The sequence below is a fragment of the Bufo bufo genome, chromosome 1, assembly GCF_905171765.1.
Source record: "Bufo bufo chromosome 1, aBufBuf1.1, whole genome shotgun sequence".
In the NCBI taxonomy this organism is placed as follows: Eukaryota; Metazoa; Chordata; class Amphibia; order Anura; family Bufonidae; genus Bufo; species Bufo bufo.
Genome location: NC_053389.1, coordinates 559,455,759 through 559,471,257, shown reverse-complemented (window position 1 = coordinate 559,471,257; position 15,499 = coordinate 559,455,759). Strand labels below are relative to the sequence as shown.

Here is a 15,499-nt window from a genome sequence, read left to right as displayed (position 1 = left end):
TATCTTGGAACAGGAAAAAATTATTCAATAGGACGAGCTCAAGTAGGTCCATGTAGAAGTCAGTTAAACTAGGTTGTATGTCCTGTGAAGAGAGTAGTCTACGAGCTGCTTGTAGGCCTTTTGAGTGTTGGATGGATGTATATAGGCTTACTACGTCCCATGTGACTAAAAGGGTGTTTGTGGATACTGGGGGTAGGTTGTGAAGTAAAGTTAAGAAGGAGGATGTGTCAAGCAGGAATGATTTAGTGCTTCTAATGATGGGGGTGAGGACTTTTTCCAGTAGAATGGACAGGGGTGAGAGAACCGAGTCAGTAGAGGCCACTATTGGTCGGCCTGGAGGATTCAAGAGATCCTTGTGTACCTTCGGTAGTATATAAATGACTGGCATAGTTGGATTAGATTTGGATAGAAAGGTCACTATCGACTCGTCAATAACTCCTTGTCCAAGGTAGTGTTGTAGGACTGTTTGTATTTTTTCTGACACTGATTTAGTGGGATCTTTTGTTAATTTGATGTATACGGATTGATCACTTAGTTGGCGATTGATTTCATCTATATATTTATGTTTGTCCATGACGACCAAGGCCCCTCCCTTGTCAGCTGGTTTGAGGACAAGGTCTTTCTTCTGTATGAGAGTTGAAAGAGCTTGTCTCTCTGTGTTATCTAGGTTGTGCATAAATTTATATTTGCCCATGGTTAAGTTTTTCCTGAATAGGGACATGTCACGTTGGATAAGGGTGATGAAGGTCTCAATGGCAGGTTGAGTTTTGGGGGGTGTGAAATGACTTTTGTTGCGTAGACCAAGGTCACGGATGGATATCCCTGATTTAGGCAAGGGGTCTCCTCTGTTGGTATCAATAGGATTACCGGAGAAATGGACCTTAAGTCTAATGTTCCTAAATAGTCTCTGTAGATCTATATCAAGTTGGAAGGTATCCAATTGATTAGATGGACAGTAAGAGAGCCCCTTTTCCAATAGGGACAACTCTGCCGGCCCAAGTGTGTGTGAGGATATGTTAATCACTAATGATTGTACCTGTGATCTTGTGGTGATGCCGGAATTTCCTCGTGTTGTGGTATTGGTTCCTCCTCTTTGGCCTCTTCTGCCCTGGGATCGCTGTTGTCGGTTGTCCGATCTGTATTGGAAATTAGTGTCGCCACTTGAACCTGACTGCGCTGAGTCCCTGGATGATGATCGTCGGTTGGCATAGTTGGGTCGGTTGTTGGTGACATCTGACCATCTGTAGACTCGGTTGTGTCTGTAGTCTTCAGTATCCCTGAAGAATTTGTTCCTCTTTGTTGTCTCCACTTCTTTGCGTTGCTGTGCCAGGGATGTCGTTAATTTCTCCTTGAGTTGATTGTAGTCTTCTGGTGTTATGATATCTTGTAGTTGTTCTTCAATTGCATGAATTTCTGTTTTGGTTGTGCTGATAGCGTTATGTAGATATGAAAGGGTTAGAGCCATCAGGTCAAAAGAGCACTTGTTGAGTATTTGCTCGAATTTCTCACAGAATTCCTGGTTTTCTTTGAAGAATGTTGGTCTAGTGCGTATACGTAACCCTCGCGGGATCCGTTGTACCTTTAAGTATTCGGCTATCGTTACGCTGTGCAATTCGTAGTTGAGCAATCGCCGTGATTCTCGCTCTAGGTCGCGTGCCTTGAATTCAGAAGGCGGTGTTTGTAGAAAATTCCCGGAGAGTTTGACATGGGACAGGATTTCAGAAATCTCCTCCTGTTGGTATGATAATGTGCCACTTGCCATGGTTAGGCAGGTGCACCACTCCGTCAGGGAGAGTAAATATATAGGCAAAACTTCGTGGCACTCTGCCGTCTGTTTGCCGCTGGAAGTCGGGTTCCCACCCCGTATAAACAATAATATAAGAACTCCAGCAATAGCGTTGCAAAAAAGGAATCTTTTAATAGACACGTGCGGCTGTTTACAATTCATGACGTTTCGGCCCTATATTGGCCTTCATCAGACTACAGCAAAAAAGGAAAGAAAGAAAAATGAAATAAATAATGCGATCACATCTTGTATGTACATATTTATAAAGTGTGCCAAGGCAAGTGACATGGAGTAGGACACACAGGTATTGGGCAATAATCAAGGTCCAGAGGGTTCTGTGGTCATGTCCTCCTGTCAGTCCGTGGACGGACATATCATCGGTGCAGGTATTGTAATTCAAATCCATCATCATTGGGAGCATGTTAAGGTATATAATGTTCAACTAAACAGAAGTCCATAAAGTGCTGAAAAGTCCATGGGTATCAGCAACGCAACAGGAGTGGAAAAAATGGTCTAGGTGGAGCTTAAATCAAAGTAAAATGTCCCTATATTGAGGATAGAACGCTGGTGTATAAAACCACTGGGGGTGAGAACAGTTGGCCGCAAATCCATGGATAGATAAAAGGGATTTGGGAGGGGGCAGGGGGGGAAAGAGAGAGAGAGCGTGCAGGGCAGGAAAAGAGATAATGAAAATGCATAGATATGTGGCTGGGTATCCAGGAAGGATTACATTGTCATTAGATACTAAACTAATATACACTGTTGGCATTATGCAATTGAATGATGTCCTACCTTCTGCCGCTTTGGGGTAGATATCCAGGATACAGGCGTCTGTGTGGATGTGCAATTGCACTGTCTGGGATGCGCCTCTGGTGTAGTCGGACGCGCGCCCTTATTTAAGAGAGCGCGTCCGGTGGTAAAGGGGATGGCGCATGCGCACTCAATTCCAGTGCGTGTCGCGCCTCGTTCCTGTTTCTGGATGAGATCCGGTGTGTCTGTGCCGATGCATCTCAAGCCTCGCTTGTGATGTTAGTGTTGCGCATGCGCAGATGATGTTAATGCGTACCAAGCCTCGCTCTGAACCCCGGCAGGAATATAGGGGATAGTTGGAACGTGTGGAATATTAATAGCTGGTACAGAGGGAAAGTACAAATAGGGAGATATAATGGAAAGACGACATGTTTACATAGGGGAAGGGTAAAGTGGGGAGATGAAATAAAAAGATATAGGAAACATGAGTACAGATAGATGATAATGTTATTAGAAATATGGACATACAGACATAAACCATATATAGGTAACATACCAAAAAGGATACTATACCATAACGTGAAAAGGATACTATGGATGACCCAATATTGTGAAGGGTGGTGTGACTAATGCATCTAAAGAGGAACAACAGAGAGCATGAGATTGTGGTGGAAAAAATATATCCACATACTATCACTTATATAGATATACAGATACACAAATGTAGACTATACGATATATAGTATATATGATATATATGATATAATGACCTAGGTGGACTGATCGTGGGAGGGTCTTTGGGTATGGTAAGAGCCGGAGTAAAATGTGTAGGGTGAGGGGAGGACGTCATGGATGCTGGCCGTTAGGTATCGTAATGTACTATCAAATAAGGCTGTGAATTTCATAGTCCCTATTTAACCCCTTGGGTTCCAAGCTGTCAAGTGTGTGAATCCAGTATGCTTCCCTCTTTTTTAACAGTTTAATTCTGTCGCCTCCCCTCCTACTAGGTGTGATCTGTTCAATTACTTGGTATTTGAGTTGCGAAAGATTGTGGCCTGCTGATTCAAAGTGTGCTGGTACCGGGAGTAGTAAATTTTTGCGTCTAATATTGGATTTGTGCTGGCAAACCCGATCGCGTATTTTCTGGGTTGTTTCCCCCACGTATATCTTCCCACAGGGACATTTTAATAAGTAGACGACAAAATTAGTTTCACATGTAAAGAAACCGCGGATCGGGAAGCTTTTGCCTGACTGTGGGTGATGAAATTGGGGTCCTTTTAGTACATTCGAGCACTGGGTGCAATGTATGCAGGGGAAGGTTCCTATCTTTTGTTTTTGCATGAATGTTTGTCTCAGGGTAGTCTTGGCCGGGCCAATGTCAGCCTTCACAATTAGGTCCCGTAGATTCTTGGGACGGCGTGTACAAGGTAATATTGGATTTTTAAATTCGTTGATATCTGGATAGGCTTTTTGTAAAAGGGGCCAGTGGTTCCTAATGCTGTTGATTATTTTGTTAACACTCGGGTGAAAAGTGTGAACGAACGGTATCCTATTGGCTATTCCTGTCTGTTTTTTTGATTTGGGTTTGGATGTTTCATGGAGAAGATGTTGTGGATAACCGCGTGCTAGGAATCGTTGTTTCATTTCGGTGATTCTGGTTTCTTGAAGTGGGGCTGTTTTAACTATACGGCGTATCCGTTCGAATTGAGAATGTGGGAGTGACTTTTTGGTGTTTAAGGAGTGAAAACTGGAGAAGTGTAATAGGCTATTGCGATCTGTTGATTTTCTGTATAGATCTGTGGTAAGGGAACCGGTAGGAAGTTTGGTGACCATGGTATCAAGAAAGTTAATGGAATCAGAGTGGTAGTGTATAGTGAATTGTAATTCTGGGTATATAGAATTAAGGAATGTGTGGAATTCCAGTAAGGAGTCCAATGGGCCATCCCATATGCAAAAAATATCGTCAATGTAACGTTTCCATATTTGTACTTGTGTGAAAAGTGGATGTGGGTAAACGTGGGTTTCTTCAAAATCTGCCATGTACGAATTTGCATAGGGGGGCGCCACATTGGACCCCATAGCGGTACCCTGTTGTTGTAAATAGTAAGTATCTTGGAACAGGAAAAAATTATTCAATAGGACGAGCTCAAGTAGGTCCATGTAGAAGTCAGTTAAACTAGGTTGTATGTCCTGTGAAGAGAGTAGTCTACGAGCTGCTTGTAGGCCTTTTGAGTGTTGGATGGATGTATATAGGCTTACTACGTCCCATGTGACTAAAAGGGTGTTTGTGGATACTGGGGGTAGGTTGTGAAGTAAAGTTAAGAAGGAGGATGTGTCAAGCAGGAATGATTTAGTGCTTCTAATGATGGGGGTGAGGACTTTTTCCAGTAGAATGGACAGGGGTGAGAGAACCGAGTCAGTAGAGGCCACTATTGGTCGGCCTGGAGGATTCAAGAGATCCTTGTGTACCTTCGGTAGTATATAAATGACTGGCATAGTTGGATTAGATTTGGATAGAAAGGTCACTATCGACTCGTCAATAACTCCTTGTCCAAGGTAGTGTTGTAGGACTGTTTGTATTTTTTCTGACACTGATTTAGTGGGATCTTTTGTTAATTTGATGTATACGGATTGATCACTTAGTTGGCGATTGATTTCATCTATATATTTATGTTTGTCCATGACGACCAAGGCCCCTCCCTTGTCAGCTGGTTTGAGGACAAGGTCTTTCTTCTGTATGAGAGTTGAAAGAGCTTGTCTCTCTGTGTTATCTAGGTTGTGCATAAATTTATATTTGCCCATGGTTAAGTTTTTCCTGAATAGGGACATGTCACGTTGGATAAGGGTGATGAAGGTCTCAATGGCAGGTTGAGTTTTGGGGGGTGTGAAATGACTTTTGTTGCGTAGACCAAGGTCACGGATGGATATCCCTGATTTAGGCAAGGGGTCTCCTCTGTTGGTATCAATAGGATTACCGGAGAAATGGACCTTAAGTCTAATGTTCCTAAATAGTCTCTGTAGATCTATATCAAGTTGGAAGGTATCCAATTGATTAGATGGACAGTAAGAGAGCCCCTTTTCCAATAGGGACAACTCTGCCGGCCCAAGTGTGTGTGAGGATATGTTAATCACTAATGATTGTACCTGTGATCTTGTGGTGATGCCGGAATTTCCTCGTGTTGTGGTATTGGTTCCTCCTCTTTGGCCTCTTCTGCCCTGGGATCGCTGTTGTCGGTTGTCCGATCTGTATTGGAAATTAGTGTCGCCACTTGAACCTGACTGCGCTGAGTCCCTGGATGATGATCGTCGGTTGGCATAGTTGGGTCGGTTGTTGGTGACATCTGACCATCTGTAGACTCGGTTGTGTCTGTAGTCTTCAGTATCCCTGAAGAATTTGTTCCTCTTTGTTGTCTCCACTTCTTTGCGTTGCTGTGCCAGGGATGTCGTTAATTTCTCCTTGAGTTGATTGTAGTCTTCTGGTGTTATGATATCTTGTAGTTGTTCTTCAATTGCATGAATTTCTGTTTTGGTTGTGCTGATAGCGTTATGTAGATATGAAAGGGTTAGAGCCATCAGGTCAAAAGAGCACTTGTTGAGTATTTGCTCGAATTTCTCACAGAATTCCTGGTTTTCTTTGAAGAATGTTGGTCTAGTGCGTATACGTAACCCTCGCGGGATCCGTTGTACCTTTAAGTATTCGGCTATCGTTACGCTGTGCAATTCGTAGTTGAGCAATCGCCGTGATTCTCGCTCTAGGTCGCGTGCCTTGAATTCAGAAGGCGGTGTTTGTAGAAAATTCCCGGAGAGTTTGACATGGGACAGGATTTCAGAAATCTCCTCCTGTTGGTATGATAATGTGCCACTTGCCATGGTTAGGCAGGTGCACCACTCCGTCAGGGAGAGTAAATATATAGGCAAAACTTCGTGGCACTCTGCCGTCTGTTTGCCGCTGGAAGTCGGGTTCCCACCCCGTATAAACAATAATATAAGAACTCCAGCAATAGCGTTGCAAAAAAGGAATCTTTTAATAGACACGTGCGGCTGTTTACAATTCATGACGTTTCGGCCCTATATTGGCCTTCATCAGACTACAGCAAAAAAGGAAAGAAAGAAAAATGAAATAAATAATGCGATCACATCTTGTATGTACATATTTATAAAGTGTGCCAAGGCAAGTGACATGGAGTAGGACACACAGGTATTGGGCAATAATCAACTCAAGGAGAAATTAACGACATCCCTGGCACAGCAACGCAAAGAAGTGGAGACAACAAAGAGGAACAAATTCTTCAGGGATACTGAAGACTACAGACACAACCGAGTCTACAGATGGTCAGATGTCACCAACAACCGACCCAACTATGCCAACCGACGATCATCATCCAGGGACTCAGCGCAGTCAGGTTCAAGTGGCGACACTAATTTCCAATACAGATCGGACAACCGACAACAGCGATCCCAGGGCAGAAGAGGCCAAAGAGGAGGAACCAATACCACAACACGAGGAAATTCCGGCATCACCACAAGATCACAGGTACAATCATTAGTGATTAACATATCCTCACACACACTTGGGCCGGCAGAGTTGTCCCTATTGGAAAAGGGGCTCTCTTACTGTCCATCTAATCAATTGGATACCTTCCAACTTGATATAGATCTACAGAGACTATTTAGGAACATTAGACTTAAGGTCCATTTCTCCGGTAATCCTATTGATACCAACAGAGGAGACCCCTTGCCTAAATCAGGGATATCCATCCGTGACCTTGGTCTACGCAACAAAAGTCATTTCACACCCCCCAAAACTCAACCTGCCATTGAGACCTTCATCACCCTTATCCAACGTGACATGTCCCTATTCAGGAAAAACTTAACCATGGGCAAATATAAATTTATGCACAACCTAGATAACACAGAGAGACAAGCTCTTTCAACTCTCATACAGAAGAAAGACCTTGTCCTCAAACCAGCTGACAAGGGAGGGGCCTTGGTCGTCATGGACAAACATAAATATATAGATGAAATCAATCGCCAACTAAGTGATCAATCCGTATACATCAAATTAACAAAAGATCCCACTAAATCAGTGTCAGAAAAAATACAAACAGTCCTACAACACTACCTTGGACAAGGAGTTATTGACGAGTCGATAGTGACCTTTCTATCCAAATCTAATCCAACTATGCCAGTCATTTATATACTACCGAAGGTACACAAGGATCTCTTGAATCCTCCAGGCCGACCAATAGTGGCCTCTACTGACTCGGTTCTCTCACCCCTGTCCATTCTACTGGAAAAAGTCCTCACCCCCATCATTAGAAGCACTAAATCATTCCTGCTTGACACATCCTCCTTCTTAACTTTACTTCACAACCTACCCCCAGTATCCACAAACACCCTTTTAGTCACATGGGACGTAGTAAGCCTATATACATCCATCCAACACTCAAAAGGCCTACAAGCAGCTCGTAGACTACTCTCTTCACAGGACATACAACCTAGTTTAACTGACTTCTACATGGACCTACTTGAGCTCGTCCTATTGAATAATTTTTTCCTGTTCCAAGATACTTACTATTTACAACAACAGGGTACCGCTATGGGGTCCAATGTGGCGCCCCCCTATGCAAATTCGTACATGGCAGATTTTGAAGAAACCCACGTTTACCCACATCCACTTTTCACACAAGTACAAATATGGAAACGTTACATTGACGATATTTTTTGCATATGGGATGGCCCATTGGACTCCTTACTGGAATTCCACACATTCCTTAATTCTATATACCCAGAATTACAATTCACTATACACTACCACTCTGATTCCATTAACTTTCTTGATACCATGGTCACCAAACTTCCTACCGGTTCCCTTACCACAGATCTATACAGAAAATCAACAGATCGCAATAGCCTATTACACTTCTCCAGTTTTCACTCCTTAAACACCAAAAAGTCACTCCCACATTCTCAATTCGAACGGATACGCCGTATAGTTAAAACAGCCCCACTTCAAGAAACCAGAATCACCGAAATGAAACAACGATTCCTAGCACGCGGTTATCCACAACATCTTCTCCATGAAACATCCAAACCCAAATCAAAAAAACAGACAGGAATAGCCAATAGGATACCGTTCGTTCACACTTTTCACCCGAGTGTTAACAAAATAATCAACAGCATTAGGAACCACTGGCCCCTTTTACAAAAAGCCTATCCAGATATCAACGAATTTAAAAATCCAATATTACCTTGTACACGCCGTCCCAAGAATCTACGGGACCTAATTGTGAAGGCTGACATTGGCCCGGCCAAGACTACCCTGAGACAAACATTCATGCAAAAACAAAAGATAGGAACCTTCCCCTGCATACATTGCACCCAGTGCTCGAATGTACTAAAAGGACCCCAATTTCATCACCCACAGTCAGGCAAAAGCTTCCCGATCCGCGGTTTCTTTACATGTGAAACTAATTTTGTCGTCTACTTATTAAAATGTCCCTGTGGGAAGATATACGTGGGGGAAACAACCCAGAAAATACGCGATCGGGTTTGCCAGCACAAATCCAATATTAGACGCAAAAATTTACTACTCCCGGTACCAGCACACTTTGAATCAGCAGGCCACAATCTTTCGCAACTCAAATACCAAGTAATTGAACAGATCACACCTAGTAGGAGGGGAGGCGACAGAATTAAACTGTTAAAAAAGAGGGAAGCATACTGGATTCACACACTTGACAGCTTGGAACCCAAGGGGTTAAATAGGGACTATGAAATTCACAGCCTTATTTGATAGTACATTACGATACCTAACGGCCAGCATCCATGACGTCCTCCCCTCACCCTACACATTTTACTCCGGCTCTTACCATACCCAAAGACCCTCCCACGATCAGTCCACCTAGGTCATTATATCATATATATCATATATACTATATATCGTATAGTCTACATTTGTGTATCTGTATATCTATATAAGTGATAGTATGTGGATATATTTTTTCCACCACAATCTCATGCTCTCTGTTGTTCCTCTTTAGATGCATTAGTCACACCACCCTTCACAATATTGGGTCATCCATAGTATCCTTTTCACGTTATGGTATAGTATCCTTTTTGGTATGTTACCTATATATGGTTTATGTCTGTATGTCCATATTTCTAATAACATTATCATCTATCTGTACTCATGTTTCCTATATCTTTTTATTTCATCTCCCCACTTTACCCTTCCCCTATGTAAACATGTCGTCTTTCCATTATATCTCCCTATTTGTACTTTCCCTCTGTACCAGCTATTAATATTCCACACGTTCCAACTATCCCCTATATTCCTGCCGGGGTTCAGAGCGAGGCTTGGTACGCATTAACATCATCTGCGCATGCGCAACACTAACATCACAAGCGAGGCTTGAGATGCATCGGCACAGACACACCGGATCTCATCCAGAAACAGGAACGAGGCGCGACACGCACTGGAATTGAGTGCGCATGCGCCATCCCCTTTACCACCGGACGCGCTCTCTTAAATAAGGGCGCGCGTCCGACTACACCAGAGGCGCATCCCAGACAGTGCAATTGCACATCCACACAGACGCCTGTATCCTGGATATCTACCCCAAAGCGGCAGAAGGTAGGACATCATTCAATTGCATAATGCCAACAGTGTATATTAGTTTAGTATCTAATGACAATGTAATCCTTCCTGGATACCCAGCCACATATCTATGCATTTTCATTATCTCTTTTCCTGCCCTGCACGCTCTCTCTCTCTTTCCCCCCCTTCCCCCTCCCAAATCCCTTTTATCTATCCATGGATTTGCGGCCAACTGTTCTCACCCCCAGTGGTTTTATACACCAGCGTTCTATCCTCAATATAGGGACATTTTACTTTGATTTAAGCTCCACCTAGACCATTTTTTCCACTCCTGTTGCGTTGCTGATACCCATGGACTTTTCAGCACTTTATGGACTTCTGTTTAGTTGAACATTATATACCTTAACATGCTCCCAATGATGATGGATTTGAATTACAATACCTGCACCGATGATATGTCCGTCCACGGACTGACAGGAGGACATGACCACAGAACCCTCTGGACCTTGATTATTGCCCAATACCTGTGTGTCCTACTCCATGTCACTTGCCTTGGCACACTTTATAAATATGTACATACAAGATGTGATCGCATTATTTATTTCATTTTTCTTTCTTTCCTTTTTTGCTGTAGTCTGATGAAGGCCAATATAGGGCCGAAACGTCATGAATTGTAAACAGCCGCACGTGTCTATTAAAAGATTCCTTTTTTGCAACGCTATTGCTGGAGTTCTTATATTATTGTTTATACGGGGTGGGAACCCGACTTCCAGCGGCAAACAGACGGCAGAGTGCCACGAAGTTTTGCCTATACAATATTCAGTAATTCAACTTACTGGTTCCACATCTACAAAAGTCTCGTGCTCATGTTGATTAGGACTCAAACCTTCAAGGGTGTCCAAAATCTCTTTACTGGCATCCAGAAAATGAGGTGATGAAAGGAAGATGGGCTTTCCTACAAAATCAGGAAATGAAGAAGCTATTAGTAATATAATAGAGATCTCGAAGGCCTGTGTGCAGTCTATGGGGTGCAGGTGGGGGGGTACATCAAATCTGATGTAAAGGAAAACTGGCACAGTTACCCAAAACAACCAATCAGATTTCACCTTTCATTTTTAAGCACTCCTTTGGAAAATGAAAGGTGGAATCTGATTGGTTGCTATGGGCCAGTTTTGATAGTCTCCCCCTAAAAGTCCTTTTATATAAACAGATGACAAGTGATATTTTTTGATGACATACAAGATTCGATCAGCAGCACATAAACAGTGCGATATTTGATTTTGACCACATTACATTTACATGAATGAATGCCCCTGCATCCGGTTCTCAGCCCATATAAACAGGCCTTAATACAGACTGCCTTAAATGGTAGCCTGAATTCTGCTGTAGATGCAGGTCCAACACGACAAAAGAGAATTTCCTGGTTATAGTGCAGGTTATTTGAACAGCTCACAGTAGATTTTATCAGCATACTTACCACCTTGGCAGGGTCGAAGATCCAGCACACCGGCAGCAGTACAGTTTCTAGAAATATCTATATCTCTGCAGTAACAGTGGTTGTCTGGATTGTCAACTGGGGAGGCAAAAGCTCGTTTTGGCACTACAAATCTATTCACTTTAATTCCTCTCAACTTATGTTCTTTTTCAAAGTCACCGAATATAGATCTGCCAAAGACACAACAAATGTTGTTTAGAAATTTTTATGTCTTCTGTGTCCATACTGATGACTTAAAGGGGCTCTCGGGAATTGAGGCAACCAGTCCAATTCACATTCTAGGACAGGTTAAATCATTTCTGGAGAAACCCTTTAAACAGGACCTGTCACCTCTCATGACATACCTGTTTTAGTATCTTGCACTCCTCGTGTAATTACAATTCTGCATCATTGTTTTATATACTACTATGCTGTATCGTTCCTCTATTGTTCCTATCAGAAGTTGAATGAATTGCTTAGAGTCTGCAGTGTTACTAGTGTTGGGCGCGAATATACGAATCGAGAATATTAATCACGAATATCAGATCTTCGAGAATATTTAGAATATAGTGATATATATATATACAGTACAGACCAAAAGTTTGGACACACCTTCTCATTCAAAAAGTCTTCTTTATTTTCATGAGTATGAAAATTGTAGATTCACACTGAAGGCATCAAAACTATGAATTAACACATGTGGAATTATATACATAACAAACAAGTGTGAAACAACTGAAAATATGTAATATTCTAGGTTCTTCAAAGTAGCCACCTTTTGCTTTGACTTCTGCTTTGCACACTCTTGGCATTCTCTAGATGAGCTTCAAGAGGTAGTCCCCTGAAATGGTTTTCACTTCACAGGTGTGCCCTGTCACGTTTAATAAGTGGGATTTCTTGCCTTATAAATGGGGTTGGGACCATCAGTTGCGTTGAGGAGAAGTCAGGTGGATACACAGCTGATAGTCCTACTGAATAGACTGTTAGAATTTGTATTATGGCAAGAAAAAGCAGCTAAGTAAAGAAAAACGAGTGGCCATCATTACTTTAAGAAATGAAGGTCAGTCAGTCAGCCGAAAAATTGGGAAAACTTTGAAAGTAAGGGCTATTTGACCATGAAGGAGAGTGATGGGGTGCTGCGCCAGATGACCTGGCCTCCACAGTCACCGGACCTGAACCCAATTGAGATGGTTTGGGGTGAGCTGGACCGCAGAGTGAAGGCAAAAGGGCCAACAAGTGCTAAGCATCTCTGGGAACTCCTTCAAGAAGCTCATCAAGAGAATGCCAAGAGTGTGCAAAGCAGTAATCATAGCAAAAGGTTGCTACTTTGAAGTACCTAGAATATGACATATTTTCAGTTGTTTCGCACTTGTTTGTTATGTATATAATTTCACATGTGTTAATTCATAGTTTTGATGCCTTCGTAGTCATGAAAATAAAGAAAACTCTTTGAATGAGAAGGTGTGTCCAAACTTTTGGTCTGTACTGTATATATATATATATATATATATATATATGTAATTTCGAATTTTCAAGATTTTTTTTTCATCAGTAACCTCCCTTCCTGCTTGTGGGCCAATGAGAAGGCATCAATATATTTGTCTGAACTTAGCAACATCCCTAGCAACCAATAGGAAAGTTGCCTACCCCTTTACTATATAAGAACCTCCCCAGCAGCCATTTTCTACAGTTTTTTTGCAGTTCAGAGAGAGAGAGAGACAGCAGTGTCATTGCTGTGATCTGTGCTTTCCACACTACATTAGAATGATAGCTATATAGCTTATATATATAATACAGATAGTCAGTGTAGGTTATATCCTGATATAGTGTAGCTGTTGCAGTGCAGGGTGTTAGGTAGTGTGATAGGTTCTGCTGTCCATACATACATGCAGACCTGCTAAAATGTGAAGTTTCACGCCAAAATATTCGCATCATTAGTGCCGATTAGCACAATTGCGAATATATTGGAGCACTGCAACTGCATATAAAGAAATTTTTTATGTTTTGCCGTGCCTACCATTTTCTCCAGTCTCAGGAAACTTCTAGCAGCTTGGAAAATGTAGCAAAAGTGACCCACGCCTGTATTTAGTGCGCATTACGTGAATATTACATTGTCGATTTTTCGCAATCAAAAAATAACCTTGAATTCGCGAACATATGACAAATATTCACCCAAAAAGTTTGAATATAGCCCCTTCGGCTCATCACTAAGGCCTCTTTCACATGGGCGTCGCGGATTTGCTCCGGATGAGTAGCGTGTGCATTGCGGGAAAACCGTGCATGTAGGCACGCAATTGCAGTCATTTTTTACTGCGATTGCGTTCCGATGTTCAGTTTTTTTCCGCGCAAGTGCAATGCGTTTTGCACGCGCGTGAGAAAAAACTGAATGTCGTACCCAGACCCGAACCCGGACTTCTTCATTCAGCAGGACCTGCGCTGACGTCACCGTGGTGAGCGCGATTACGTCATCAAAGGTCCTTTTGCAGGTCCTTGAAGTTGAAGAAAGAAGACATGCCGGCTGCTCGAACAAGAGGATGAGGTGAGTTAATATATATATTTTTTTTAACCCCTCATGCAACATTTTATTTAGCATTCTGCATTAGGAATGCTATTATTTTCCTTTATAATTATGTTATAAGGGAAAATAATACAGTAAATTGACTTTTATCAATTTACTAACATCATCTCCTAGCAACCATGCGTGAAAATCGCATTGCATCCGCACTGCTTGCGATTTTCACTCATCCCCATTCATTTCTATGGGGCCTGCGTTGCGTGAAAAATGCAGAATATAGAACATGCTGCGAAGTTAATGGGTCCGGATTCAGTGCGGGTGCAATGCGTTCACCTCAAGCATTGCACCCACACGGAATTCTCGCCTGTGTTAAAGGGGCCTAAGTGTTACCACTGGGGGTATGCCCCTGCACAGCCTGATACTACCCTATTACTGCTGCAAGTTTCAGATGGTGGAGTGTCACACCCACAACTAATATGGCCCAGTTGGCCCTTTATTGCAGACTGCTGGCAATTTATTCATAAACTCCTATAAGGAATAATACACTGTAGAGGAATGGTACTAGAGTTCTAAGAAAAGATGCTTCAGAATCATTACACTGAAAATGCAAGACATTACTAGGACCCTGAAAGCTAAATCTGTCTAGCTATGGCACTATTTAGTAGTAGGGAGGGGGGTTTATATTTCATATATTTAGTATTCTGCAGTCTTTGTTACAGCTCCATATGGTGTTAACCTAGCTTTCCCAGGACTCTGAAATGCAAATCTACCTAGCTTTGCTACAGTATACAGGAATTGTCACTGAGGTTCTTACTCAGCTTTTCCAGGCTCTTGGCTAGCAAATCCAGATAGATATTCTACACTACTGGAGATTTACCAATTCATAAATAGACTGATCTGGCATTCTGCAGTCTGGGAAAGCAGGGTAACAATCTCTGTGGGACAGTGATGGTTGCATACTGGTTATATAAAACACACACTATGCTGCCCTGATATATTGTGTGAATCTATCATATGGCACCAGGGCAACATAATCATTTGTCACCAATGCAGCTCTACAGTCTTATCACTCAGCTTTTCCAGAACCCTGAAAGGCAAGCTTGTCTAGCTTCACAAACATAGAAGAGGATTCTTTACGGTAAGAGCAGTGAGACTATGGAACTCTCTGCCTGAGGAGGTGGTGATGGTGAGCACAATAAAGGAATTCAAGAGGGGCCTAGATGTATTTCTGGAGTGTAATAATATTACAGGCTATAGCTACTAGAGAGGGGTCGTTGATCCAGGGAGTTAGTCTGATTGCCTGATTGGAGTCGGGAAGGAATTTTTCCCCCCTAAAGTAAGGAAAATTGGCTTCTACCTCACAGTTGTTTTTTT

General features: G+C 42.3%; 1 protein-coding gene across 1 annotated transcript in view; it reads right to left on the bottom strand.

Moving 5' to 3' along the window:
- CD36 (CD36 molecule) overlaps positions 1 to 15,499 on the bottom strand; it is a 67,318-nt gene that overhangs the window by 24,482 nt on the left and 27,337 nt on the right. Inside the window, exons 8-9 of the mRNA XM_040414068.1 lie at positions 11,614 to 11,801; positions 10,973 to 11,091 (exon numbers count right to left, since the gene is read on the bottom strand). Of these exons, the coding sequence (XP_040270002.1) occupies positions 10,973 to 11,091; positions 11,614 to 11,801 (307 nt within the window). The remainder of the gene's footprint in view (positions 1 to 10,972; positions 11,092 to 11,613; positions 11,802 to 15,499) is intronic.